Source organism: Falco biarmicus, chromosome 16 (genome assembly GCF_023638135.1).
Source record: "Falco biarmicus isolate bFalBia1 chromosome 16, bFalBia1.pri, whole genome shotgun sequence".
Classification (NCBI taxonomy): Eukaryota; Metazoa; Chordata; class Aves; order Falconiformes; family Falconidae; genus Falco; species Falco biarmicus.
This window is the reverse complement of record NC_079303.1, coordinates 4,586,953-4,614,841: the sequence shown is the minus strand read 5'-3', so window position 1 is coordinate 4,614,841 and position 27,889 is coordinate 4,586,953. Positions and strand designations below refer to the sequence as shown.

The following is a 27,889-nucleotide window of genomic DNA, read 5'->3' as shown; positions in this document are numbered from 1 at the left end:
GGGGGGGGGAGAAAGGAGGAAAGCCGGGCCGCCGGGGGTGCGCCCTTCCCTCCGGGAGGGCGGAGAGACCGGGAGCGGCAGCCTGGCAGGGGCTGAGTGTCCCCCGCGGTGGGGAGGGGATAGCGGAACGGACCCGGAGGCCATGGAGGGCGAAGGGGCCCCTTCGTGGCGGGGTCCCGGCGGGGTGATCCGCGAACTGTGTCGTTCCTTCGGCCACTACAACCGGCACCTGGCGCGGCTGCAGCACAACCTACGCGAGACCAAGAAGTTCTTCCGCGACGTCAAGTACTCCCACGGGCACCCCTTCACCTCGGCGGCCGCTGGCGAGGGCCTCCCCGCTGGGGCTGGGGACGGGGCCCCCCGGGACAGCCCCGCGCCCGGCGGTGAGAGAGGGACGGGGGGGCTCGGGCAGGGCCTGCGGTGGGCGGGGAGGCCTGTGGTTAGGGGGTTTGTGGGGGAAACGGGGGGCTCTGGTGGGGGGAGGGCTGTGGGGTGAGCTGTGGGCAGCGAGGGTGGCGGCTTATGGGGGTTGGGGTGCAGGTGGGAGGTGAGGGGTGGGCTGTGGAGAGTGAGGGGTGCAGCTGGGGGGGTGAGGGGTTGCTGTTGAGAGGCTGGAGGGGCTGTAATGGGGGGTTGGGTGGGCTGCAGGGTGGGGGTGTGCATAGGGGGGGAGCTGGGGTGCCTTTGTGGGGCGAAGTGCCAGGGGGTGAGTGGGTGATGGGGGCTGTTGGGCCCCTCTACCCATCTCCCAAGCCCCCACCCTGAGGCTCCCAGCCCCCCGCAGGGTGGGGTTTAGGGGGATGCAGCATCTGGGGAGGGGTGTGTGGTGTGGGGCTGGTGTGCCTGTGGTGGGGCTCTGGGGGTTAGAGATGGGCTTCATACATCGGCTGTGCCCTCATCTGTCACTGCTGACAGACGTCACTGCTGGTGGGAGCCCTCCTGCCACGTGCAGAACTTTGTCTTTCCATGAGACTGTCTTGTGAGAAGACTTTAGCGTGACATCAAATATTTATAAAGATCTTTATTCATTACCAAATGGCTCATGAGTCATCTCTGTTGGCTACTTGTCCAAGATGCTTGTCTATGCTTGTCTTAAGCTTACAATTGTTTTGAAAATTGAAGTATTGTTGGGCTCTTCTGGCAGAATGTGTATAAAAAAAAAGTGTTCTGCTGTATTTGGTCCGGCTGAAATGGAGTTAAATTTCCCCGCAGCAGGCCTAGTAGTGCCGTGCTTTGTATTGTTAGCTAGAAGGGTGTTGATAACACACCTTGGCTACTGCTGAGAGGTGCTCACACGGCATCAAGGCTGTGTCTCCAACATTCCCTCCTCCCCAGTAAACTGGGGGTGGGTAAGATCTTGAGAGGGGATGTAGCCAGGACAGCTGGCCCCAACTAACCATATGATATCTGCTCAGCAATAAAAGCTAAGAGAAAGGAGGAGGGGGGGCATTTGTTATGATATTTGTCTTCTGGAGCAATCGCTACGTGTGTTGAAGCCTTACTTCCCGGGAAGTGGCTGCTGATGTGGAGAATAAATCTTCCATTTTCCTTTGCTTCCTGTGCATGGCCCTTGCTTTGTTAAACTGCCTTTATCTGGACCCATGAGGTTTTTTCCCATCTTATGTTCTCCCACCCCCACCCCCCCCTTCTGAGGAGCAGGGTGAAAGAGCATCTTGGTGGGTGCCTGGCATCCAGCCAAGATCAACCCACCCCATCCATGTAAACCGTCAGAATAGAACTGAGTAGTGTTGTAAAAGCACAATGTCTCTGTTTCCATCTTTCTGTCACTTCAAAAAGCAGGAACCAGTTGTTTTCACTCATTCTCTGCAGGTCTCAATGGTGTTCGAATGGTAGCGCCCCACTGGAGTTGCTCTTCTGTTTGGTTACTTCTTGCAAAACATTGCTAGTCAAATAGCAGTTGTCTTTAAAAGTCTGCTTGTAGGGCTTGGTAGGCATGTGCGCATCATTAATTAAATACTCCTAACAAAGGATACAGATTTGACCAAATATCTTGCCTATTGTTTCTAATACAGAGCACCTGTAACCTTTTTTCTTTGTTTTGTTTTGGTTTTCGGTTTTGTTTCTTCAAACACCTTGACCCAGTTTGACTTTACTGCTAAATGTGTTACCAGCTGGCACTTAAGTATCAGGGCTTGAAGGAAAGGCTGGCTGCTTTAGAGCTTGTTCATCTAAACACTAATAACAGTGTAGACTCTTGGTTCAGGATTTCGGACTGCAGAGGTTGTATAACATCTGCTGTTCTTACAAATAAAACTTAAATCAGTAGCTTGCAAACTGGTGAAGCGGTGACACGTCTCAGGTGGGGCACGGAGCAAGTTAGTCAAGCTGCGCCGTGTTAGAAAGTGGGAGGTTATGGTGGCAGTCTGGAGGGGAGTGCGGAAAGAGGAATGGGGGGGATGAAGAGCAGGAATTGGTAAAAAAAAAAAAAAAGGCTGGCAGTTTTCTTCAACAAGCTAAGTGCAAAATAACTGTGAATCAATGATTATTATTTTTTGAAGATATGGGAAGACACAAGCCTTTGCCTGAAACCCAGAGCCTCGGTGTTGCTTGTTACCTTTGTGCCTGAATAATCACCATTGGACAGAGCTGCTTGCTTCTGTAAAATGTTAGATGTATTATGCGTTTCCAGTACTCTCTGAAACTCAGTGGCTGGTAATAAAGCTTTTTCCCCCCTGTGTAACAAGGGGAAACTATTTTAGGTTTAACAGTTAAGTTTACGTTAAAGTCAGAGGCTTTAAGGAGCACGGTTCTCACTGACTTCAGAACCACTTTTTCATAGAATCTGCCCTACAGGTGGTGTCAAAGTGAGAGGAATTTTGACCAAACAGTTCTGCAGACTTCTTGATATGCTCTGCAGTGTGCTGAAGCATGAATGCTAATGTCTTGTGAAATACAAAGGAACTGCGAAGTGATACGGACAGGATACTTACTGCCTATGGTTGAAGTGGAAAAATAAACTGTGAAAGTAAATTCAGATGTCTTGGAAACAAAACAAATGTGAAGAGGTTTGCTTTTGGGACACCTGTGAAGCTCGTGTAACAACAGAGAAAGGTAACTGCTCTTCAGATCGACACAACTCAAGCAACCTAAAGCAGACTGGGTTACTCTGTCCAAGACCAGATCCTAACTGTTTGCTAAGCTGAGTAGTAGCAGCTGACCTTTCAGGTAAGCTGTGTCAGTCAGGGTTGAGCACTTGAAGGAGCAAATGTATACTTGCTTTTACATCCCACCCTCCTCTGCTTAGGAGAATGGCAGGCAAGATTTGTCAATAAAGGGTTGCTGTTGACCAAATGTTCCCTCTGTGGCCTTAGTACCAGGACTTACACCTCATAGTAAGAGAAGGAAAATAAATTAAATGGAAAAAAATGATTGCCTTCAGGCTACTGTTTATGAGGGGAGAAAGTCTTGTTTGTACTATCTGCGTTTCTGAAGCACTCAACAAAATACTGTCTGTTCTCTTAGTCTGCTTTGTCATGAATAGGCTTTTAAGAATGATTTGTTAAAAGTCTTGTGACAATCCTGTACCTTTAGCCTGCGCAGGTCCAGCAGCTTCTTGGTGCTGTTAGCTAGCTTGTTTTGTACTGACTTCCTGTGAAAAGAAAGTATTAAGGACTCAGTAGCAGATTTCACTAAAATGTGTAAAGGAAAAAACCCCAGCAACCATGCTTTCTACTAATTGTAGTTTTCTTCATTCTGTGCTTGAAAAAATTTGAACTCTTTGACCTAGGAACTGGAGGTTTTTTGATATTTCTTTTGCCTTATTTCAGAGATTTCTGTAAACTGAGCTGTACCTCTTGCACAGATATTCACAGCATCTCCAGAGCTTTGGTCAGCAGATGTGGTGTTATCTTAATGAGGGTGTGCTGGGGGTAAAGCCCTGGGCTTGGTAGCCTAATGACTCCATACATAAATGTGTTTTGTAGGGGATGAGTGTATTAACCAGAGGGTTTGGGAGGGTTTTCATCCTGACGCTGTATTGACTGAGGGTATATATCCTAGTTAAAATGTGACTGCTCTGCCCATATTGCTGTGATCCTTCAATGGTTAGGGCTCCTATTGTGCTCTAAGGTACGTCAACGTAAGAAGATGGGTTTTAAGACTAGATAATGTGTGGGGAGGTGGTTGGGAAGGTCCTTGTGAAACAACTCCTCAAACAGATGGGAGGAGGCACTTGCTAACAAGCTTCAAGTTAAGCAGAAGATGAAGCTTTTGGTTCTGCAGCCTGGGAGCTGCTAAGGATGTAACAGCTGCTCCTGGAGGAACTGCTTGTGTTGGTATATTGATTAGTTGCATGTGTTCTCCTGGAATTAACACCATTGTGCTGATAGGTGTGTGCTGGGGTGGAACTAAAACTTGATTTATATAACGGTTGATCTTAAGTCTTGTAGTGGCCAAAGCACGCTGCAGGTCATTGCCAGCACCACAGTAAGGATTTCTATGGAAGGTATTGGTATTTGTAATAAGAAGTATGAGGGTCTGGCCTTATTTAGGCACTGTTGTCTGCATGTATTATGGAAAATGGAACAGAAGGATGAGACTGGCAGTGTAGTTGGCCTTCCTTGGAAAGGGGATGAGTAAACGCTTAAGGCTTCTCTAGATTCTGTAAATTTAACCTAAGGTTCTTCTGCCAAGTGTTTGAATTTTGACATGAGCCTTGGTGAGAGACGTCCTTGTTCTTGGACAGGCCTCCTTTTATCAAAAGATGCTTAATAGGATGCACATGCTTAAGGACTCCCTGCAGCCATTTTTTTGAAGTGTTTATCACATGTCTCCAAATGATACAGTCTATGGGTACAGGACGTAGCACCAGCTAAAATCTTTGGCAAAAGTCCTGTCACAAACAGGAGCTGCTCACATAGGTACAGGAATGTTGCTATATCTCATCAGTAAGCAAGTTCTAAATGTACTTTTTTTAGGTACTGCAGGAAGTCATATTCCTCTCAACTTGAATTCTTCATGTTCACGTTAGTGGCATCACCTGTTAAGCACTGTATGAGTATTTTTGCCCTGTGTCTTATTCTGATGTGCAGAGATAGTAATTTACGTTCTGCAGCGCAGAATACGAGCAGTAGCTCCATCTCTTTGCAACTCGCTTGAGGTTTGGGACATTGAGGTCACTCTAAGGGATCCAGTGATAGATGATATACACAGGGTTGAAACCGTTGCTGTGACCTGGGTGCATTGATGGTACGCTGGGTTAGTTGGGATATGGCTGAATTTTGGTGCTGGTCCCAGGTTTGTACTTCATGTACATGGAATATCGCAGTGTGACATAATGTTAAATAACGTTAAATGTAACTGCTTCATGACGGATAATGCTTGTAGTAAACTTGTTGAATAAATACTGATCCCAAGGAGGTAGTGTGCATAAAAAGATGAAAGGCGTTTTTAAAGATGCAATATTTGTAGATCTATTCGGTGCTTTAATATTTCAGCTGAGCTGCTGCATTTCAGTCATTTTGTGCTGGCATGAAGTACCCGTAAATAGAGAGGCCAGCCGTAACAGGGAGAGGGTTGCAGTCTGCCTTTTTCAAAAGCCTGTGCAGAGAAGACTTTGTGGCCTGTACACCACTCCACAAATTGCTTTTTTCATGCTTGGTAGCTGAAAAGCGAGCTTGAATTCCAGTTGAAGTTTCATAGACATAACAAGATCAAAGAAATTATTTATCTTGTAGACAGAGGCTTAAATGTGCCATTTGTGGTGTTTTGCTGATTTTTATCGTTTGTGAGCTGCTAGTCAGATTCTGCGCTTCAGTCATTTGATGTGGCCGCTCTGCTGTGACTGCGGGTCTTGAAAGGCTTGTTTAAGAAACAGTTATGAAGAGTCACACTTCAAGAAGTGATGTCACCCTCCAGCTTTTCCAAACTGTTGGTTTATGGGTGTCAGTGTCTGGGGCTGTGTGGGGCGGAGGTGCCGGAGGTCAGCACTGAGAGGGTTTCTTTGTAGTGTTGCATGAGATGGAAGGACTCCTCTGATGGAGAGAACTCCTCCAGCAGTCTTCTTTCCAGACTGCATGTTTGAAGGCAAGGTAAATCTTAGGTAATATGTTAAAAAAGCCTTAAACTGGGTCTAAGACACAGCCAACTACACATGGTGTTGCTCCCAGTTTGAATGATTTTAATTAAAATAGAGGAACGGCATGCTATCAGAATAAGGACTAGAATAGCTGTTGTGTTACCTTTAATTTGGTTAGTAGTGTTGAGGTTCATCTCGTATATGAAAGTATCTTGTTTTCTTAGGGCTTGAAATGCTGAAACAATTTTGGATGCCAGAACATGAGTCATTAAGAGAATTTTAATAGCCCTGGTGAAACCTTCCCCAACAAAATCACTGCTTCTCTGCTGGATTGTATTTGAGCCTGTCTTTAAACTATTGTTCTTGTCAGTTTGCCTGATATCAGGGCAATTGTACTCGTTTATAGCTTTCAGATTTGGCAATTCTTCTGAGGACTGGTGTCTCCATTTATCACGTTATTCCTGGGTGCCGTCTGCCTTTGGATCTGGGAACATGGGCTAGCTCCGGCTGTGGTGGAACCTGAGCTGTTTTGTACTCCAGGGGATTGTACTGAAGTGCAACAGATGGGGAATTTGTTTGTCTCCATATTTTTTTTGTTGTACTACCAGAATTATTCTGTTGCTATGCATAAGGTAACACAAAGCTTCTTAGACTTCAGCTTAGATGACAGAGTGTGGGAAAAGCTGTATTTAGGATTTGTAAAAGAATACAGAAGCTAAATTCAGTACTGAGATTGAATTAATGTAGTAAGGCAAATGCAAGGAGTTGCAGCATCATGGACTAAGAATTGGGAGGGCCTGGTTAGTGGGATGGTACAACGAATGCTTCAGATGGAAGATGGGTAAGGAGCATGATTACAGGGAGTCCTGCTACTCTGAAGAAGATCCAGATGTTGAGGAATTTCCTTTTGCAGCTTAAATCTTACTCTTAAAATTAATAAGAATATCTGGGAAACGGATCCTATTTAGTTCAGCTATATAGGTTAGGAAAGATGTGTGCTGTTAGTGCGATCGAAGGAGTGAAGCTGTTTCTCACTGTGTTTTAGGCTGCGCTAGGAACCTTCTGGCTGCTAGCAAGGAGTGTCTTCCCTTGGGCTCAGCTCTATCCAGGCTGGTGAAAGTGTGACAGTTTCTTTAGGTGCTGTGATTGTGTATCTGTCGTAGGGAATTGCTGGCAGAGGCTGTTAGTTCTGCTACCGTGTCTCAGCAAACTTCATCTTGTCATCTGCTTCACGTGGAGAAGCAATTTTGCAAGAATACCTTTCCCTGGGGCTGGAAAGGAGGTTTTGCTACTTTCGTGTCAGTCATCCTAGACTTTGGTCAACAAGCTTGTGCAGTAATACTCTTGGGATTTGGTAGATGCAAAGTATTTGACATTTTTAAGTGCGTGGGTGGAACTGTCACGGATTCATAGTAGACTGAATTTATTCTGATATGTGACAAGAACGTTCTGTACAGCCAAGTCATCAAAACTTGGGAAGGGTTAGCCTTGGTGACGCATTGGGCCACTGTTCCAACCCAAGGCAAAATTAGCCCTTCGGTTGTTTCAAGCTTGACAGCTCTTTCCTTTTGACTTTTAGGACCTACCATTAGCCTTCCATCAACCTGCTGAAGAGAGCTCTGTGTAAATATTTCCCAGTGAAATAGGTGGGGAGAACAGTAACAGATTGTCTTAATGGCTTTTTGATAATCAACCTACTGTGGACCTCTGTGTTGGTGCAGTAGAAATGCTGAGTTGCTGACACTAGTTTCAGGATACATAAGCAAATTCTTGGAGCTATGTGGGCTTCTTGGCGGGCTGCGGGGCAGCAATGGCTGAACTTCTGCGTTCAGCTGGCTTAGAGATACAAGACTTATTGTTCAGCCAACCTGTTCTAATGCAGTCTGTCCTCAATTTCAGGGCAGAATTTCATTTCCTTCCCCCGCCATGAGGAAGAGCATCTCCAGCGGACTGTGAGCTGGCACCCTTGCCTTCTGATTCTTGGCCAGAACTGTAATGCCAAATGCCAGTTACTCAACATACTGCTGGGTGAGAAGCTGCTCCCTACCACCAAAATCAGCAATGAGGAGAATTGTAAGAGGCGACGGATCCGTTTCACGCACGGGACACAAACACGGGTTAGCCTAGCGCTGCCTGAGCAGTACGAACTGGTCCATATGATGGCAGCCCACCGAAGGCACTGGGACACAATACCAGAGGAAGACTTAGAAATTCACGGGGACAGTGAAGATCCTGCTCACCGGATAGCAGAGCTGGAGGTCATGCTGCCATACTCACTACTAAAGGTAACTAGGTGTCCATGTACCATCATTGTGGTGAACTTAAGATGTCATGTTTATAGTCCCTAATAAAGCTAATGGTGTAGACTCTCAAGCATAGGAACTTTTTTTGAGAATCTAGAAGTCTGGTCTTACGTTTCAATGTTGACTTTTAGCATTGTCATTCCTCTGTGATACTAGTTGCCATCCATCTCAGGAGCCATGCTTACTCAGATGTAATTCCAGGTGTTTTTGAAAATTTTACTCCAGTTTCAAGGTCATTCAGAGTTAGCTTTGCTGTCTGATAGTAGCTAGAAGCTGTTGTACAAGGATATGCACTTTATCTTCATCTTGAAGAGCTTGTCAGAAAATAAAACTTCTGAATTCCAACATCTGATGAAATGACCTGACTTCATTTGAGGGTGACTTTTTTATTTTTCTGTGGTGTCAGTGGAAAGTGAAGGTGTTAAGAACAAGAAGGTGAGAGTCTGTTCTTGGTGCTGTTTCTAAAATTGGTGGTATCTTGCTTTGTGACTTTCTTTTTAGTTGTCCATAAAATGTGTTCCTGTTCTGTGAGTTGCCGTTTGGTGTTTAGCAGTTATCTGTAAAGGTGAGGGCTGTATTTCATAGCTTTTTATAGTTTCCATAAGCTTTCATTGCATTTCATAACTTATATTGAGCCTTTGTTATTGCAGTATAGTACTTCTGCAGCGTTGTTTGGCAGTCAGGTATCTGGAATAGATAATTCTTAAATATAAATTGCTTAAGTGCAAAGAATATGATCTGTTTTCACATGAGTAAGAGTATGAGCTTCACAGCTGAACAAAAAAATAGCAAGCTAATTTTTTTCTGGACTTAAGAATCAAGACATGATTGTAAATAGGCAGAAAATGGAGACCCAGTCTACCTTCATCAGTGTGAAGTAAGTTTTACCAACCTAGTCTGTAGCTAAATGGAAGCCTAATTGAGGTCAGCCAAGGCAGCGCTGTTGTAGTGCATTCGTGGCTTCCAGTGCCCACTGAAAGAGAACAGAAGGGCCATGTTTGTATAAACTGTATGTGGGGCATCCACTCCTTTCCCAATGAGCACCGGATCAGCTGCTGGTGCTGCAAAGGAAATGCCTGTTCTGGATTTTCTGCTTTTAAAATCCTGCCTTGCTATGCATAAAAGAGTATTTAGCTTTACATTTATTTTACTCGGTTACATTTTTATATGGGGCAGTTCAGACACACTGCAGTTTACAGCCCTCTTTCAGATTTCTCACGTGCGTGACAAAGATCTCTCTGTCTAGCTTTGGTTATATTTAGGACACTTAGATGAAAACAGCTACTCAGATTAATTTGAAAAGGGTTGGTGAAATAAAAGGCTCTTCCAATAGAAGGAGAGGGAGGGTGAATCACAGCTAGCTTCAGATTGATTCAAAGGATTCCTTACATGAATTCATGGAGCTAAAAGAAGAGCAATATTTTTTTTTTAAGGCTGATAGGAGAACATAATGCATTTTAGCAGGCAGCTTGGCTAGGGACAGCTTCCCCTTAAATTACAGGAGTGTGATCTCCTGTTGAGACCCCTGTAGGTCTTCTTCCACCCTTCTAGCTGATGTGCGTTCTCCAGCTCTGCTCAGCATACACCAAGACAGCAAAGTTTATTTGCAAGTCATGGACGCTGTGTCTGTAACTAATGGAGTATCTATCTGGAGCGGTAACGGACGAGTGGTTTTGAACATCGTCCAAAGTTGCATGTCTGTGGAACTACTCTGAAGGATTTTCTGCTTTTTCTGAACTTGTGAAACAAAATTAGAGGTCTAACAGCAATTGCGTGCTTGATGATAATGTGATACTCAGTACAAACCTTAAGGATTTAGATTTGCCCAGGAACCAAATAATTTGGAGGAGCTCAGCACATTTTGGGCAGAGGGGGAGGAAAATCAGTCTGTTACCTAGAATCCCTGTATTTTGATCTGTTTTTCTCCCAACAGCCCAGTGCTTAATTTAGTACTGTGTTTCATGATAACCTTACATTCTAGATACTCAAGACACTCCTAGTGTTTGAAAAAACATTTGCGGCTTCTTATTGTGGACTTGAACAGTTATGGGAGATGAAAAGGATTTCTGTTGGAAATCATATTTATTCCCTACAGTCAGACACTTATCTGCCAGTGGGCTGCCATCAAAGGAGCTGTCAGTGATTTCAGGATGTGGGGAATGCTGTGCAGCTTTTTAAGCCTGAGAGCATCTCTTAACAAGAGACTTAATTGCACAGGCTGGCTTGGCCACCTAAATTACATGCTGCTGTCTTGTGCAAGCACTTCATGCTGAATCATGCTTCTTGGTGCAGGTACTTGTTTGCTAAATCCAAACTCATTAGCCTTTACTCCAGTAAAGAAAGGCCAAGTTATTTGTAAGTTCAACAGTATCTAAATATTAACTAAACTACTTCTTTTACTTGGAGATTAATTCAATAGAAGTATAGAATATACCACTTTTTAACACTGAAAACTGCCTGTGGAGCACCCTGAGGTGTTTTTTTTTATTTTTTTAGTCTGATATGCAGGATGGAACCATGCTTGGTTTTTTGTGTTACTGAGTGATTCTTAATCAAGACTTGTTTCACAGAAAAGGGGGTGAGGAGGAGGAAGCCAAAAATTTCATTTGAATGGTTGGCTGCCATGAGAACACTACCTTGTGGTAATAGGTATGTGAACTTACTTCATTATTTTAAAATGCAAAATATCAGGGAAGGAGAAACTTTGGCAAAGCTGCTGTATTCCTTGGGGATCACTGTGCACAGGAATGCATCTAGGTCATGGGGAATAATCCATCTAGCCAGATGGATTATTAGATTTATAGTGGGAGTAAACAGTTGGCTCTTTCCCTAAATCTTATCAGTTGTCCCTGGAAGCCAAAGTGGACTTCTCTGAAGTATTGGTTTTCATCTGGATGGTACAGCTGAATGGGAGGAGGGCAGCAGGGCTGAAAGTTTCCTTTTTCAAGCCTTTGTGTTGCTTTATGCTTCATGCGACTTTGAGTCTCGGGCTGAAAAGTTTTAGCCAAGGCTTGTAGGGAGAGGAAAATTCTCATTTCATTCAAGTGAATGAAGAAATACGAGATGGTTCTATGAGCTCTAACAGAAGAATTGAAGTAGTTTGGGTTTATTGTTGTCTTCAGGTGCTATAGCAGTGATTCAGGTCATATGAATTAGTAGTTGTTGCAAGTAGCAAAGAATGTGGTTAAGTACCTATTGGGTGGTTATTTTAATGTACCTCCTGCTTAAAATTTGGAAGAATGTGCCCTGATCACTTTCGTGAGTGTTTTTAATGTTTGGTTGTGGCACTGATATAGAATACTGAAAAGCTTTCCCATGGATTGAGATGCTTTCCCCTCCACATAGCATCAGTTCACTTCGGGGTATGCTGAGGTGCATCAAATACCTGAAGTCATTGTCATCTGGCCTTTATGCTGGCATAACTGAGGGTAGAAGATACTGAAAGTGCTAGCACCATGAAATTATTCTTCCACCCATGTGAAAGCTGTTCTCTATTTCTAGTTTTGCTGGCTTAGTGATATACCTTTCACAGGGGAAGAGTTCATGGTTAGAAAAAGAGCTTTGCTTCCCAGACCGTGCTGCGTGTGTACATCTCAAAGGCTTTCTTGGGCTGGCCCTTCCAGCCAAGGTAAAATGATTCCCTGATGAAGTGGGGGTCAAAGTCATTGCACAAAATCAAAGCACTTATGGTCGGTAAAGGACAGCCGCGTTTGCTGGAGATCAGAGATGTAGTTCAGGTTTCTTACCTGGGATTCTCTCTAGATAAGGGTTACTGAATTTCTGACTCTGATCCCCATGAAAACAGAAGAAACCAGCAAGGTTTTGGAAAAACTGGGGGGGAGTGTGTGTAAAATAATAATTAAAAAAAAAAATTAAGTAGAATCTAGGGGTATATATGTACCTCAGATTAGTAGGGAGGCAATGAAATTAGCTCACATATGTAACAAACACAGTAACTGTCAGACTTCAGTGATTCACAGACTATTCTTGGAAGGTAGAGTATTAAAATTGGCTTAGAAAAAGACTGAGCTGGGCCTTCAGTCTTAATCTGCTTGGTAGGAGTTTGGGTAAAAATCTGAATAAATTGGGTTAGCTTCCCAGCACCTCAGTTAAATAAGCAAACAGTGATTAAACTGCTCGAAGCCTAGCAAAATAGGACAAGGTCCTCTTGGGATGTAGCAAATAAATAGTTTTTGACTGATTTGGAAATGAGGAATTATCTGTTGACTTGGTAGAATGGCACACTTCAGTGGTCCCTGGGTGCATTTAGTGAGACTCCACTTGTCTTACTGTAGGTCAAGACCTACTTGATCCTTGATTTTAATTTTTCTTCTGGATACGGGATGCAGTGGCCATCCTGGCATTGTAACTCTGAATCCATAGATGAGTACGTTGTGTGTCTGCATGGTATTATTCTCTTTAAACTGCCTTTTTTGTATTGCTGTTGACAGCACCTGTGCATCGTATTTTAAGTAGAAGAGCTGTAACTCTGATATGTGTACCTGATGTTCAGATTGCTAAGTGGGAAGCTTTGATATTTTAAAAAGGGTCTTTTAGTGAAGGAAGAAAGGAATGAAGTTACTTGACAGCAATTTCATGCTTACAGCTCTGTCAGAAATGTTCAAGTGTGTTTATAGCGGTGTGACCTTGTGAGAACCAGCTTAAAAATGTTAGGAATCCAGAGTGAGTCATAGGTATTCCCCATATAGGAAGACCTGATCCCTAATAGTATGAAGCTGCATAGATGGTGCTTAAACTTCTGTAGGTCACTTTTTTTATTAAAAAAAAAAAAAAAGGCAGCGGTGGGCAAGAAATGTGCTAATGCTCTTTGGAAAGCCTGAGAGGCCTCTATGGAAACAGAAGGACCAGTTGCTCATGCTGTGTTCGGTTGTCTGTGTTGGTTTTCTCCCTGTCTCCTAGAGACAGCACTGGCTTCCTCCTTTGTTTACAGTCGCTGGCGTGAGTCATCTGTCCTGGTGAATATTGCAGCACTGCACATCCCATTCTGCTCAACCTCCTGTGCATCAGGCAGGTCGGAGTTCAGTGCCGGGGAGTCCCATGGTGGTAACGACTTCCCCTTAGCTCTGAGAGTGGTTGGGAGATGTGGTCAAGTCTTCCATTTTTCTGATGGAGAAAAATAATTGAAGAATTCTTAATTATCACCCTCTGGTGTGAGTTGGGAAGATGGCACTTAAATTCTCTTTTTCAGTTCAAAACCTTTGACATCTTATTTCCTTATTTTAATAGAGTGCTACATGCAGTTCTAAAACTTGCATGTCCAAAGGTGAATCTTGTCTCCTTGGAAAGGAAGGCAGCAGGTTTCAGGACTGACCCTTTTTAGTAGCGTTACTAAGAAGTGATGTCAGTGGGAGCAAATGACCGAAGCAGTGAAACTGTGCAGTGAGGAAATAAGTAAATGAAACAAATCTCTTAGCTTTTGCTTGAATTTGAAGGAAGTCATAACTAAGCTTGGCACAACCATCTGTTCTTCCTCATCTGTCCTTTGACTGTGAACTCTTTGGAATCTGTTACTGTGCTGCCTTTGTCTTGGCAGTAGTGGGTAGCGTAGTACTTTCAACCATTGTAGATTACACTGAAAGCCAACAGCATGGATATCTCCTCCAAGAGCTGCAGATCTAGTAAACATCCATGGGAAGGGTTGTTGCAAAATGGGGCAGCTGTAAGCTGGAGAACGACAGCTACTCAGCAGTAGCACTTCCCTAGGAAACTTGTTCCAAGTCGTGTTCTGAACCAGGCTAAAACTCAAAGGCACTTGGTGCAAAATAAGAGTGCTGGAGTCAGCGGGCACTAATCCATGTCTGGCTGCATCCCTGCGAGAGGGCTGGTGTCATCAGCCCTGCAGGTAGGCTCTATGCTAAAGTGTGATGCTGCGTGTGAGATTCCATAACTGTTCTAAAGGGTTTGAACACTTATGGTTTTGCATGTTGTGAATGAATTACAGTGCATTTTTGCATATATCAATTTTTAAAAGGATCTGTACTAATATATTTTTTTACTACCTCACTTGCCAGGAAGTGGATGTTGTAGTAGCACCATGTCGTGGATTCCAGTCTGCTGAAGCCACCTTGGGAGACTACGTGAACCAAGTGTTGCCTGTTGTCATCTTTGCCATCAGTGAGGCTGAACTTTCCTCATCGGATGAGAATGAACTGCGCGAAATCAAAGAGAAATTCGCTTTGCCCATTTTCTTCTTCAAAGTGCCAGAGTCTGGGGTTGACCTGATCTCTCCCAAAAAACCTGATAATGAAAAGTCCTCCCTTTACTGCCAGCTGATGGACTTGGAATACCTGAGCACCAACCACTGCAGCTGCGGGGCACCTGCTCCTGATGCTGATGCCCAGAGCATGCTGGTGGAGCAGTTTGAGAAGCTCCGTCTCCTAAGCACTTTTTCCAGGCAGGTGCTTCAGAAGCATCTTGTGGAAGCAGCTACCAGTTTAAATGAGGTGCACTGCCGCTGCCTGAACATATTCATCAATCAGGCTTTCGACATGCAGCGAGACCTGCAAATCACCCCCAAGAGGCTGGAGTATACCCGTAAGAAGGAGAATGAGCTCTATGAGTCTCTGATGAACATTGCCAACCGCAAACAAGAGGAGATGAAGGACATGATCATAGAGACTCTTGGCAATATGAAAGAGGAGCTCTTGGAGGATGCTGCTAATATGGAATTCAAAGGTAAGTACTGGCAGGAGAGTCATGGGAAAAAAGAAGTTAGGGTCTTTAAAGGAGAGTGACAGAGTAACGTTTGCCATCTGCTAAGGGATGGTTGAATGGCAGTCTAGACAACTGACTTTGCAAGAAAATTCAGAACTAATAAACAAAGGGTTTTTCTGTATACCTCCTGGGTAAAAAGCACTATCCTTAAATGAGAGGCCTGAAGACCTTATGTTGTGGTTTCTTATAAATCAGAAGCTTTTTTTTTTTGCCCCCAGAGCTTACTGCACAGTCCTGTGTCAGGGTATTTTACCTCTCTGCTTTAATGCCCTGTTCTGCTGAAGAAAACTCTCTCAGCTTTGCCTCAGTAGGTGTGTTGAGACTTGGGAATAGATCTGTTCTAAGAAAAAAAGCTCTTTGAGTTTTAGTGATGAAGGCTTGATTTGTACTTTCTGCTCTACTTCTTTGAGAGATGTTTGCGTAAGACTTCTGGGTACAGAACCTCCTAAAATGAAATCCTTCTGGGGAGGTAAGATTCTCCTTTAAAAAAAAAAAAATTAATCAACATAGTGCTCCTGAGCCTACGCTTGCATTTAGTATGTTGGTTTTTAGTGGGAAATGTAAGAATTCTCACTACATCTTCTAGTATACCAGAACTTTAGGAACACACAAGCTGGAAGTGTGTGGAATGATGTGTAACTGCGAAGGGTGAGAGGCTATCCAAATTTTGGCTGCAGGAATACAAGGTCTGTCATAAACATCAAAGTGAAGATTTGTAGGTTGATACTCCACAGCTGTTTTCTCCTCTGCTTGCTAAGCAGAGGTTTACTGTAACAGTAATTTCCATTCTCAGGAAATGCAGTTCGCTGGGCTGTTTGGGATAGATTTTTCTATTTAAAATAAAATCAGAAATTACTGTTGGTTTAGAAGAAATTATTTTTTGTGAATTGAGTGCTTTTCTGAGGCATGAGAAGGGCCAAAACTAGACAATTTCGTGTCTCGACTGACTTCCTCTCAATTTCAAACTGGAGTGTTATTTCCTGGGATGAAGTGGAGAAATGATGGATTATGTTTAATCCTGTATGTTGGGATCTGGATCTTTTTGCTTCTGCAGGTGGGAAATGGGTAAGGTCTTTCTTGAGATGTTTGCTTTGTAGTGCCTGTACAAAATGTAGTGCACATAAAGAACTTGGTTATGTTGCAACATAACCTATTTGCATGCTGCAGAAAACCCCAACAAACTAGCATATGCTAACAGTGTAGCAAGTGTTAATTCCACCTGTTCAGGGCTGCTATTGCTTCATTGTCAGGATAGGTAATAATTCCTGTATTCTCTCTGTGCCACTCTTTACTTGGAGCGCTGCAGTGTCTGAGTTCAGGATTCTGTATGCGCAGGAGTATGTTTAGGGGCAGCACAAGATAAAACACCTGCAGGAAATGTGTGTATGTTTACTTGCACAGCAAATACACTTAGTGTAGCATCTTTTGAAGTAATATCCTAAAAGAAGGAAGGTGTTATTTTGAGGAGCTAATGCCATCTGCTGATCGGTGGATTTGTTTTAAGTAGGCTAGACTGTTGTTGGCCAAAATCCAGAGACAAGGTCTTCATCTTCTAGTAGTAATGTAGTATTGCTCAGAGTGGTTACAGTACGTGAGCAGTGGTTGCCTAGTGTTTCTTTGAAAATGCCAAGCGGTAATCAACCTTCTCGAGGTACCTGGAAAAAAATTTCATGTAACCACTGTGGCTGTTATAGCACTTTCTTCATAATGTTCATCATTCAGCAGTGTTTGTGGATCACAGCGTGACCTGGAAGAATTTCCTGGTCTGTACTTCAGTCAGCTTTGTGCTTTGGCCCTCGAATTTTTGAGATGATAGTTGACTTGGCACCACTGTACCACTGTAAACCTGTAGGAGCTACTCAGTGATTGTATAGAGTCCATCAGGCGTTAAGAGCAGAGTATCCTGTGAATGCAAACAGCAGCAAATAGAAGCAAACATCAGATTATTTTCCACTTTGTTCAGATGTGATTTCTAGCTTCCCTGGAATTGGAGTAACCAGGTGTTGTGTGTTCCTGGAGCTACTCTAATGCTTTAGTACCTTCTATCACAGAATACCAAACTACTTAAGATCCCCAAGTAGGACTGGGTTTGGGACCTCATGTAAAACTGGGATTTTGTAGCATTAGACTTGCAGACCGGCGAGGGTTTTTTGTATGACTTTAGAAACACTGTTGGTATCAGTTTATATCATCTGGGCCTGAAGTAACGAACCTCTGAAGGAGCAAAATAGTGAAAGAACATTTGGAGGAGAAGCTGGCCGGACTGGGGCTGTGCTGCAGCTCCTTTGCAAAACACTCCAAGCGGCTCTTGGTAGCTGTTCTTTGCAACAATGATATATTGAATACAAAACACTCCTCTTTCTTTTCTTTTGTACAGATATCATAATTCCTGAGAATGGGGAACCTGTTAGTTCCAAGGACATCAAGTGTTGTATTAAGCAAATTCAGGAACTGATTATTTCTAGATTAAACCAAGCAGTTGCCAACAAGTTAATTAGTTCAGTGGACTATCTGCGCGAGAGCTTTGTAGGGACTCTGGAGAGATGTCTGAAGAGCCTGGAGGAGTCTTGGGAGGTTTCAGTACATCCTGCAAGGAGTTTGGAGAAGTCAAAGGATGCTTCTGTACACATCACAAGCAATTATCTCAAACAGGTATGGTGGCTTAAATGGCTGTCTAGAATATTCTTAATAATTGCCTTTATCCTGATCCAACAAGGGTGGTAGGAGACTGAGATGCTCAGTGAAATTAGAGGAACACAGCTCTGGAGTATGGGTGGGTCTGGTGTCATTAAGGGGGGGTGCTAAAACAGGGGAACAGTCACTTAAAGGCCTAGTACCTACCTTTCCTAAATCTGTATATAATAGTCAATTACAGCCTAGAAACCTCTATGAGCTTAACACAATAAATGAATTGAGCCAAGCGAATCATGGAGTGTCCTGTGTGGTGCCCGTTTTTCATTTTCAGAGGGTCTAGTAAATTCTATAGTGACTATAACTTGTCAAGTTCCCATAGTTTCATCTTTCCCCTGCTTTCCAGATACTAAATGCAGCGTATCATGTTGAAGTTACTTTCCACTCTGGCTCAACAGTAACCAGGATGCTGTGGGAACAGATCAAACAGGTATGGGCATCTTTGTCATTTATTTCTATTACGTGTCACTGTATAGTGAAGTGTTTTTAAAGCCAAAAATAATGTGAATACTCACAGCTGCTCTCTAAATTTTGACTCTGGGCACATGCATTAGAAAGCTGTTGCTTCCTCACTCAGCACTGAGGCTGTGTGTATGGTTTATTCCTGGTGGTACCAACATTTAATTTAAAGCAAATAGCTCTTCAGTGTTTTCTTTCTGTTCTGAAACCGCAAAGGAATGATGATCAGCATTTTGAAACTCTTGCTGTTTATGTTTTGGGTAACTGGTTATTTATTTGGGTTTGGGGGTTTCTTATGGTTCTTTTTGTTTGTTTTGCAACATATTTTGATTCAGGTCAATTCACTCTTCTTCCTCCAGAGCAGACCAGATTTCCTCAGGTCTTTTGTTTTAAATTTCTGACTGTTAAAGCATTCATCTTTCTCAAGTTCCTGCTCTGAGCTGTTGATGACCTTTACTGCCTTCTCCCTGTTGAGATTCCTTGTATGGATGGGCGAGAGGAGTATGAGTTTTTTCCCAAATAGATGCAGTGCAGACTGAGTGGTAACAAACCTTCAGGTTCCTCCTTCAGCCTGGGGGAAGGATCCAGACTGGGTGTGCAGCAGCTGGATCGCTGTGGCTTGTAATGAAGGGTAGGGTAGGGCAGGGCACCTTGATCACCCAGCAAACTAAGGGAAGTGGCACATAGTGACACCTAGGATTTCTGCACCTTAACAGCCAGTCCATCCAGCAAAAAGCTGCTTCACTGTAGCTTTCACCAGTTTAGGAACATCTCTGGGTTACTGCTCATGCTGCCTGTTCTTTCAGCCTCCAAGCTGCACCGCAACTGTGTGGTTTTCCTTGTGGTGGCTGTCTAGCTACGTACGTTCTGGGTCAGATGTGAAAGGATGGCTGGCTTGTAGGAATGAACTGAGCAGATAGTTAGAAAAATGAAACCTCTTATTGTGTGTGTGTACAACAATATTGTGATAGCAATTAAATTGTTATTAGTTACTGTAAGGTAATTATTTAGCCCAATTCTATGTGAAGATGGTGCATTATTACAAGGTGTCTAACCAGTCTGAGTAAACTGACTGACCCTTTGCTGCTTTTAGCGCTAGTGCCTTAATTCTGTTTCCTGTTTTACTAGATAATCCAGCGGATTACATGGGTCAGCCCACCTGCCATCACCAGTGACTGGAAGAGGAAAGTTGCTCAGGATGCTATCGAGAGCCTCAGTGCATCCAAGTTAGCCAAGAGCATCTGCAGCCAGTTCCGGACCAGGCTAAACAGTTCCCATGAGGCTTTTGCAGCTTCTCTGCGCCAGGTGAGCATGTGCAGCTGTTAAGGAGGTCTTATTTTGTACCTTGGCACTTAATGGAAAAAGAATTTTTAACTGCAGGGATAGCTAGAAGAGCAGCTCGTGCAGTTAATGCTGCCATTCTGTAGGTGGAGGTGGCAGAGCTGATGTGAATGCCCTAATTATGAGGTCCTGTTTTTAAACTAGGCATGCTTTAAGTAGGATCTCTACTCAATTGTGTAAGGACCTTCAACCTCATTACAACTAGAGCTTCAAACCAGGCAGGATTATGGTGTATATATGTGAAATCTCTTGTAGTTAGAAGATGGCCATTCTGGCAGGCTGGAGAAAACAGAAGACCTATGGCTGAAGGTGCGGAAGGATCATGCTCCTCGACTAGCACGACTCTCGCTGGAGAGCAGGTCCCTGCAGGATGTGCTGTTACATGGTGAGCATTGTGCTCGATGTTCTCTTTATTGTGTTCTGCTCCCTCTTTCTGAAGCAGTCAGTGGGTGTAAAGGAGTGGGAGGGGTGTTTTGCTTTTCACTCAGCTACTTCAGTGAGCCTCCATCTGATGCATACTGAGTACCTCGAATTGTGCAGCTGCTGGCCTGTGAAAAGCTCTGGGCTGCCAGCCTGATAGTGTACAGGAAGAAATAAACATGTTTTAATGTCTGACTAAATGGATGTTGTGCCTTGCAGGCAAACCAAAGTTGGGCCGTGAGCTGGGCCGAGGACAGTATGGCGTGGTCTATCTGTGTGACAGCTGGGGAGGGCATTTCCCATGTGCACTGAAATCTGTTGTTCCTCCAGATGAGAAGCACTGGAATGACCTTGCACTTGAGTTTCACTATATGAGGTATGTGTATTGTAAACGCTTTTCTTGTTCCATGTGGATCTCTTCAGCTTCACCGCTGCAAATAAACGCTGTTTGCATAGGCAGAACTTTGCTTGCTCTAGTTCTACTCTGCAATCGGTGACTTGACCTCATGTAATGCTAACTGCAACTTCTTGCTTACAAAAGCAAGACAGGTTGCCAGTGCCGCTGCAGAAATCTGACAGGCACGGAATAGCAGGCAGATGTTCCTGTCTTACTCTGATTCTCTGGTGTCTGTGCTGTTCAGATGCTTGCTATTCTGCAGCATGAATGTCATGGTTTAGTCCCAGCTGGTAACTAAGTACCACGCAGCCACTCACTCACTCCCTCATCACCCAGAGGGATGGGGAGGAGAATTGGAAAGGAATGTAAAACTCGGGGGTTGATATCAGAACAACTTGATAAATAAAATAAACCTGAAAGAACAATAATAATAGTGATAATAGCAGTTATAATGAAAAAGGAGAAGGGGAGAGGAATAAAATTTGAAGGGAAGGGAGGAAAGAAAACAAGTGATGCGTAATACAATTGCTCACCACCTGCTGGCTGATACCCAGCCAGTTCCAGAGCAATGATCTGCAGGCCCCGGTCAGCCCCCCCCAGTTTGTGTACTGAGCATGCCATCCCATGGTATGGAATACCTCTCCTGGCTAGTTCAGATCAGCTGTCCTGGCTGCGTCCTCTCCCAATTTCTTGTGTCCCTCCAGCCTTCTTGCTGGCAAGGCCTGAGAAACTAAAAAGTCCTCGACTTAGTGTAAACATTACCTAGCAACAACTAAAACCATCAGTCTGCTATTGGCATTGTTCTCACACCAAATCCAAACCACAGCACTGCACCAGCTACTAAGAAGAAAATTAACTCTATTCCAGCTGAAACCAGAACAGTAAATTAGAATTAATAGGGCATGATAGTAAACAGTCCTTCTCACCTTATTTTTGGTGTTGAATCATCCCTCCTCTCCCAATCGGTCATTGTTCTGTCTGAATTGACAGAGGAAAATGATGGGTCTGCAGTGCAGAAACCAGCTTGGTTTTGGTAAACAGCTGCAGGCAGGTGCTGCAGTACAGACAGCTGAAATATAGTACCAAAAAAAAAAAAAATACTCTAAACTTTATTAGGCTTTCTTGAGTTTAATTGGATCAGACAGCTGTATGCTGTAATGACACCCTGGGGGGGTGCTGTGAATTTTTACTGTACAGCACCTGGTACAGGTGTATCTTACTCTTGGGCTAAAGCTGCAGCCGTTGGGAGTTTTTCCTTTACAAGGTGAGGCTTGGCCTGTTGGGAAGGATAGAAAAATGACCAGCTTTCTGTGCTGAACTCTCTCCAGGTCTCTGCAGACACATGAGCGCCTTGTACATCTCCACGGTTCTGTGATAGATTATGGCTATGGAGGAGGCTCCAGCATTGCTGTCTTACTGATAATGGAACGGTTGCACAGAGACCTCTATACAGGACTAAAGGTAACAATCTGTATGTGTGTATACACTTTTTTATATATATGTTAAAAAAAATTCCACATCTAAGTATCTGTTTTTCTGTAAAACAAAGCTTTAATTGCTTAATTTTGCTTACTCTTAGTCAAAAACACCAAAAAGTTACTTCCATTTGTAGGAATTAAACCTGTGTTTGTTTATTCTTCAGGCTGGGCTAGAATTAGAAACACGATTGCAGATTGCCTTGGATGTAGTTGAAGGAATCCGTTATCTTCACAGTCAAGGACTTGTGCACCGGGATATCAAACTTAAAAATGTCTTGGTAAGGAAAACTTTTGCATCTGGCTAATCCTGGAGTCTTATGAGGCCCTTTTAGTGGGAGCGAGGAGTATATTTTAAGTGAAGTTATAGCTTTATTCATAGAGGATCTTTTCACTTGTGGTATTGGTAGTCACGACTAGCCTTGCAGTTGAGGTTTCCCTAACTCATTTTTCAGGCAGAAAGCCTAGGGGAAAGGGAGCAGTAGAGTGACTCTTCTCTTGCAGGTAGAGTGCTTGAGCTACAAGTAGGACTTCCAGTTCCCAGTTCTACTAAATCCCAACCACACCTTCTATGTAGAAGACAAGTGAAGGCATGTCTTGTTACTGAGCTTAACTAGGTACGTGTCCAAGAGCAGTCGAACAATCAGAAGCTTACTCAAGAACAAATGCCCAACCCTTCAAATGTAAACAGTTTAAAAGCTTAATACTGGAAAACAATACTAAAACTGAGGAGTATGGTTATCAGCTGCCTGTGTACAAATTCTTCTACAGCTTGACAAAAAGAATCGAGCCAAAATCACTGACTTGGGGTTCTGCAAACCAGAAGCCATGATGTCTGGCAGTATTGTAGGCACACCCATTCATATGGCTCCTGAGCTCTTTACAGGTATGCTCGTTTATTGAATCCACTACTGTCCTGCTCTGGCTTGAATTTTGAAAGCCATTACTTTGAATTAATATCTCAACTTGCTTACGAGGGAAAAATAATAAAAAGAACAAACGCAAAGCCCCCAAAAAACAGAATACTACCTGCTTACAATGCATGCTGTATATTTTTTCCTGTATTTTAAGTGTCAGTTTAAAATCTTTGCTTGCTTGAAAGAGAACTGTGGGATTCATAAGCTTTGCTGAAGTGCTTAATACTCTTGCAATTCGCAATTTAAATTATTGGTTGTTAAGAAGCTGGAAATGCTTGGCTTTCATAGGCAAATACTTCAGAAAGGATCCTGGAATTTCCAAGCTGTTACTAACGTGTGGAGTGTGTTGAAATTCACTGTGTTGTGCTTCTGGCAGGCACACTAAGCTTTTTTTTTTTTCTGAGCAAGCACCTTACAGTCACGCTTAAGAGGTCCACCTGTCAGAATCCTTTTGGTCAATCTGAGATGCTGTCCCTGCTTTGACAAGATTGCCATCAAACTGAAGCAACCCTAGGTGTGTTTAATTTGGCAAATATTATTCAGGTGGTTTTTGCTACCAACAGTGAAATTGTTGACTAGCAGGCTAGACCTTGCCCTTAGCGGCCAGCGTTGCCTTAGCCCTTTTGCACTTATCCTGTGCAGTGATCCATGAACCTCAGCTTGGGAACTGCTGGCACAGATTAAGTGTATAAATCCTCTGAGAATTGGAAGGCTTTAATTTTTAACCCTCCACCTTTGGCAATGACTGCTGATGTGTTGCTAGGCTTCACACGAGTCTCGCCTTCTGGCAACGAAGTTGTGGTTTTAATTTGAGGAAGCAGAACACCAAAATTAGTTCTCAAACTGCTCAGTTTCCAGTTACAAAGATGTTGCCTGCCCTGCTGATTGAATGTATTTTTGTCACAGGAAAGTATGATAACTCAGTGGATGTTTATGCATTTGGCATTCTGTTTTGGTACATTTGTTCGGGACATGTGAAGTTACCAGAGGCTTTCGAGAGATGTGCAAGCAAAGATCACCTCTGGAACAACGTTAGAAGAGGTATAAATGGCTTATTTGAACTCAGTTTGTTGATAATTTATGCAGAAGTAAAATTTGAGGAGACTACAAATGCGGTTTTATCCTGTTGTAACTGAAAGGTAAAAACCCAAGTCGTATAGCTTCTTTGACAGTTTAAAGAGTAACACTTAACTAGTTAAACTTTGACACATTATGCTGAAACTAAAATTAGCAGGGATAAAAAAAAGGCTTTCAGTTAACAGTGTGTTTGCCATAGTGTCACAGGAACTGTGCTAGCACACTGCTTAAACCTTGCAAAGCAGCACAACACTTATTATATAAACCAGACCCCAGAACCAGCCAGGCATGATCCCCTAAAGAATGTTTAATCCTTTGCAATTTCTGGAAGCCGTGGTGATCTGTACGTTCAGATGCTAAATACACAGCACGCTGAGGAAGCTGGATGCTGAGTAAAACACTGTTGATAGTTGTTCCCCAAAATACAAACTTACTGCTATGCCTGCATTAGGTTTAGCGTAGAACTGTGTTTTGGGGTAGCTTAATCCTTCGTGCTGTGTCATGGTATCAGAATGCTCTGCTCCTTTGTGTTCTTAGCTCCTGTCCATATAAACTTTCCCCTTCTCATGTGAAAAAGATTAACTTAGATAAGTGAGTCCTGTATTTGGTCAGAAGGCTGGACTTGCTGCTTGTTCTGATGTTGAACTTGCTCCCAAAGGCACTGTTATGTGCGGGTGGAATGGGAGGTCTCCTTACAGGGGAGGGTGTTCATTCTGCTCCCAAATAGTTGCAAAGAGGAGGCTCTGGTGAAACGAAATGTGTTGGCCATCCTCTGGAAGTGTGCATGATCTCCTGAGTGACTTCAGCAGTGCTCCCAAAGATGTCTCGGAAGCACTGCTGAAACGTAAGCCTTTATCGAGAGCAGTAGACTCCAGATGGTCCCCTTCGGTGACTTCAGCCTGCACCAAAGCCATAAGCATCAGAAAAAGCTTCTCTGAGATCTGCGGTGTACTGGTGGTAAGCAGGTCCCTCTCCATTTTCCAGGAGTTCGCCCGGAGCGACTTCCAGTGTTCGATGAGGAGTGCTGGCAGCTGATGGAAGCCTGCTGGGATGGAGACTCCTCCCAGCGCCCTCTCTTGGGGATTGTTCAACCGATGCTGCAGGGGATCATGGACAGGCTCTGCAAGTCGAGCTCTGAGCACCCACATAAAGGGTTGGATGACTCTACTTGAAAAGGAAGCACAGAAGAATTTTTAATTATGGGAGAATTCTGAACCCCTGACTCTGCAGATGGCTTCTTCAGATGTAGCTCTTTGTGGCTAATATGAGTGGGAGAGGTAATAGCTACCAGAAGATTGCTCAGAGGGGTGAGACCTCGGGGATGTTCCATCTTGAATAGCGGCCAGAGAAATCTCCCCATTGATGCTAGTGACCCCACAGCAGCTTTTATTATGGAGTTGTGCAAATAAGATAGAAAATCCATGCCCTTGAACTAAAAGGGATTTTTTTTTTTGCCAATCCCACACAAATACCAATCAAAGAAAAGCCTCGTGTGTGTGTCAGGTAGCATCTGTGTTGCCAGGAGTTGATCACGACAGTCTTTACTCGGTACAGTAAAAACTCGTCCCGTTACCCAGTGGTCCTAGGTGGCCTTTGGTCCACACATCACTATCCCAATCTCACTTCCTGATTGGCACCAATTGCAGTGTGGTTGGAGAGGAAAGAGAAAGCAGAGACTCTAGGCTAGAAAGTGTGTAGGAGCTAGAGCATATATCTGTATCAGCTTCTTGCAACACTGAAAATGTTTACATTGACAGGAGCAAAGCTTCCATGTTTTACCTAAGGGGATTTATCTACTGTTTCACTGCAGTGTGAATACCCCAAGTTATAAGCTATTTATCTCTTATGTACCCTTCACCTCTTCTGTAAACAAGCTCTTTTTTCTGGTAATTTTGCTTCATAATAGTTATTTGAATGGCTGAAGAAACCTGACCTTTCTTTTACAGTCTTCTGGTAAAATGGAAGACTGCTCTTGCATATTGTAATACCAAAACAAAGTCATTACGACTAATGACTGTCCATGGGGAAAATGCCAATTCATTTTAATTACATGTGGGGTTTGAATTAGTTGTAAAGGCAATGACAGTTTTAAATTCTGCTACGAGAGACATTTTTAAAAATAAGGTTTCTTCAGCTTTTTTTTTTTAAGGTCACATGCTTGGTGAGGGCATACTCGAGGGAAAACGGGTCATTCATTCTTCTTCAGTAGCTGTGTGTTGTGGCTGTGTCAGTTCATCTGCTGGCTTCACTCTGGGATCTCTGATTTGGCTGTGTCAAAAAGAATAAAAAATGGGGTGGAGGGGAATCCTTCACAAGGAAGGTATGGGCTGGGGGGGGTCCTGCTGCCCTTCCCAGGAGGGCTGCCTCTGAAAATAATATCCTTGCCCCTCGCCTTCTGCATTTCTGGGGCAAGGTTGGTTATCTTCATGTAGCTAACATGCGTACAGGGTGGAGGCTGAAATAGAAAATGCACCTCCTTTACTACCTGAGGAAATACTGAGTTGGCAAGTTCTCCCTGGGTTTACTGTTCCTCCCAGCTGCCGAGGATGGGCACGCAATGGCTTTGTTTCCCAGGAAGGCTAGCATGCTGCATCCAGAGTAGCCTAGGCATGTGGAATTACTACACCTTGTTGCTGGAATCTATTGGCTAGTACACAGCAAAATTACAACTGATAGTCTGCCTGTTAAACAGCTTGAACAAAGGAAAGGGATACATAACCCTGCAGTATTAGTTTAGTTTAAATCTTCCTTTCTTTGTGCAATAAACAGAATTAATGCGCTTTTTTTATATATATATATAAAAAAGACTTTTTTTACTTACCTGCACGTGTGGGCATTTTTCTGGTCTGTGATGGCATTAACAGGATGGTTCTATACAGACACAGGCTCGCCAGCTGCTCCAGCCAAGTGCAGCATCCAAGAACCACATGCGCAGCAGGACAAATACTTTTCCCAAGTAGAATCGTTAAGGCGTTTCACTGCCGCGGTGCACACTCGTGCCACCAATGACACTAACAGTATTAACTCTGTTCTATTGTGCATGGTGGTTAGTAACCTTATTTAAAACTAGGAGAGTCAAGGTCAGTCTCTTGCAGTTCATAGAGGTAGCTTGTGTAAATAATAAATGTATGAATAAAATTTAAATCTCTGTATATGCAATTCCAGAAATGTCTTGTATAGCTTTGCCTGTGTAGCCATCTCCAGACACTTATCTGATGCCTTTTTATTGTTGTTTGTAGCTACCCTGATGTCTTGTTCCTATTTAGTTTCTTTTTTTTTTTTTTGCATGTGCAGCATTGTAGATCTGCTGGTTTTCCCAAACTCAGTACAGCTACTCCTCTGCATTTATTTTATTTTTTTTTCTTCTGTTGGGTATAAAGTCTGCCTGACTGAACTTGTTCTGAGATTTCACTCCCCCTGTTTATTTTAAAACTAGTGCTCTTCCCCCCCGTTAGAGCAAAGAAAACAAGGAGAATAATTACAATCTGTGGGATCTTTTAAGAAAGTAAACTGAACGCAGTACCAACCTGTAGTAGCGCTGAGCCTAGTGCAGCGGCTGAGCAGAGCAGGTGCTTTTCTCCCAGATAAGGCTGCCTCTATCGCCTCAGTCTGCTGAAGGTGTTTATTATGGTATGTTTTACTGTTGTTGTAAAAGAGTACTGATAACTCGAGCATCGTATGGCGTACCGCACGTAACCAGGTAGCAGACACAAACCAGCACCTGCTGTTCCAGTACCGTCATCGTTGCTACTTAAACCAAGCTCAGTCCTGGAGGCTGAGCCTGATTTTTGTGAACAGTGAGGAGTAAACATCTCCCCTGCCCTTCTGTAAGCCGAAAGCGGAGATCAGGCCTAAAAGTTTGGAAAAAAAGGCTTTTGCACGGCCGAGGTGGCTCTGCTGGGAGCGTGGCAGGTCACGGCAAGGTTCGGGTGCAGCCGGAGAGGTGCCAGCACCTTGCCGGGCACGTCGGGCTGCCTAGCCTGGTTTGAAGCTTTTCCTTCCACTGCACCCAGTGGGGGGGAAGGGCGCCCACCCAC

The 27,889-nt window shown here is 43.6% G+C and overlaps 1 protein-coding gene and 1 long non-coding RNA gene across 3 annotated transcripts; one reads left to right on the top strand and one right to left on the bottom strand.

The window, feature by feature from the left end:
- Window positions 1–9: 9 nt before the first annotated feature.
- DSTYK (dual serine/threonine and tyrosine protein kinase) lies at window positions 10–27,004 on the top strand. Of its 2 annotated transcripts, XM_056361530.1 has the most exons (13): window positions 10–383; window positions 7,937–8,322; window positions 14,373–15,036; window positions 17,453–17,727; window positions 18,113–18,196; window positions 19,354–19,530; window positions 19,822–19,951; window positions 20,206–20,362; window positions 21,712–21,844; window positions 22,026–22,139; window positions 22,630–22,744; window positions 23,682–23,816; window positions 24,837–27,004. In XM_056361530.1, the coding sequence occupies exons 1-13, from the start codon at window positions 143–145 to the stop codon at window positions 25,022–25,024; spliced, it is 2,799 nt and encodes a 932-aa protein (XP_056217505.1). In that variant the 5' UTR covers window positions 10–142; the 3' UTR covers window positions 25,025–27,004. The 2 variants fall into 2 exon arrangements, with proteins under 2 accessions (XP_056217505.1, XP_056217506.1); XM_056361531.1 differs by lacking the exons at window positions 22,630–22,744; window positions 23,682–23,816; window positions 24,837–27,004 and adding an exon at window positions 22,363–22,622.
- LOC130159677 (uncharacterized) lies at window positions 24,145–25,279 on the bottom strand. Its single transcript, XR_008825819.1, has 2 exons — window positions 25,141–25,279; window positions 24,145–25,019 (listed from the first exon to the last, which is right to left on the bottom strand). It is a non-coding gene; the product is annotated as an uncharacterized LOC130159677 (long non-coding RNA).
- Window positions 27,005–27,889: the final 885 nt, after the last annotated feature.

Coding starts and splice junctions, on each gene's coding strand:
- DSTYK (XM_056361530.1), top strand. CDS start 143: ATGGAGGGCGAAGGGGCCCCTTCGTGGCGGGGTCCCGGCGGGGTGATC. Junction 19,531..19,821: donor TTGCAGCTTCTCTGCGCCAG/GTGAGCATGTGC, acceptor AATCTCTTGTAG/TTAGAAGATGGCCATTCTGG. Junction 19,952..20,205: donor GCAGGATGTGCTGTTACATG/GTGAGCATTGTG, acceptor TGTGCCTTGCAG/GCAAACCAAAGTTGGGCCGT.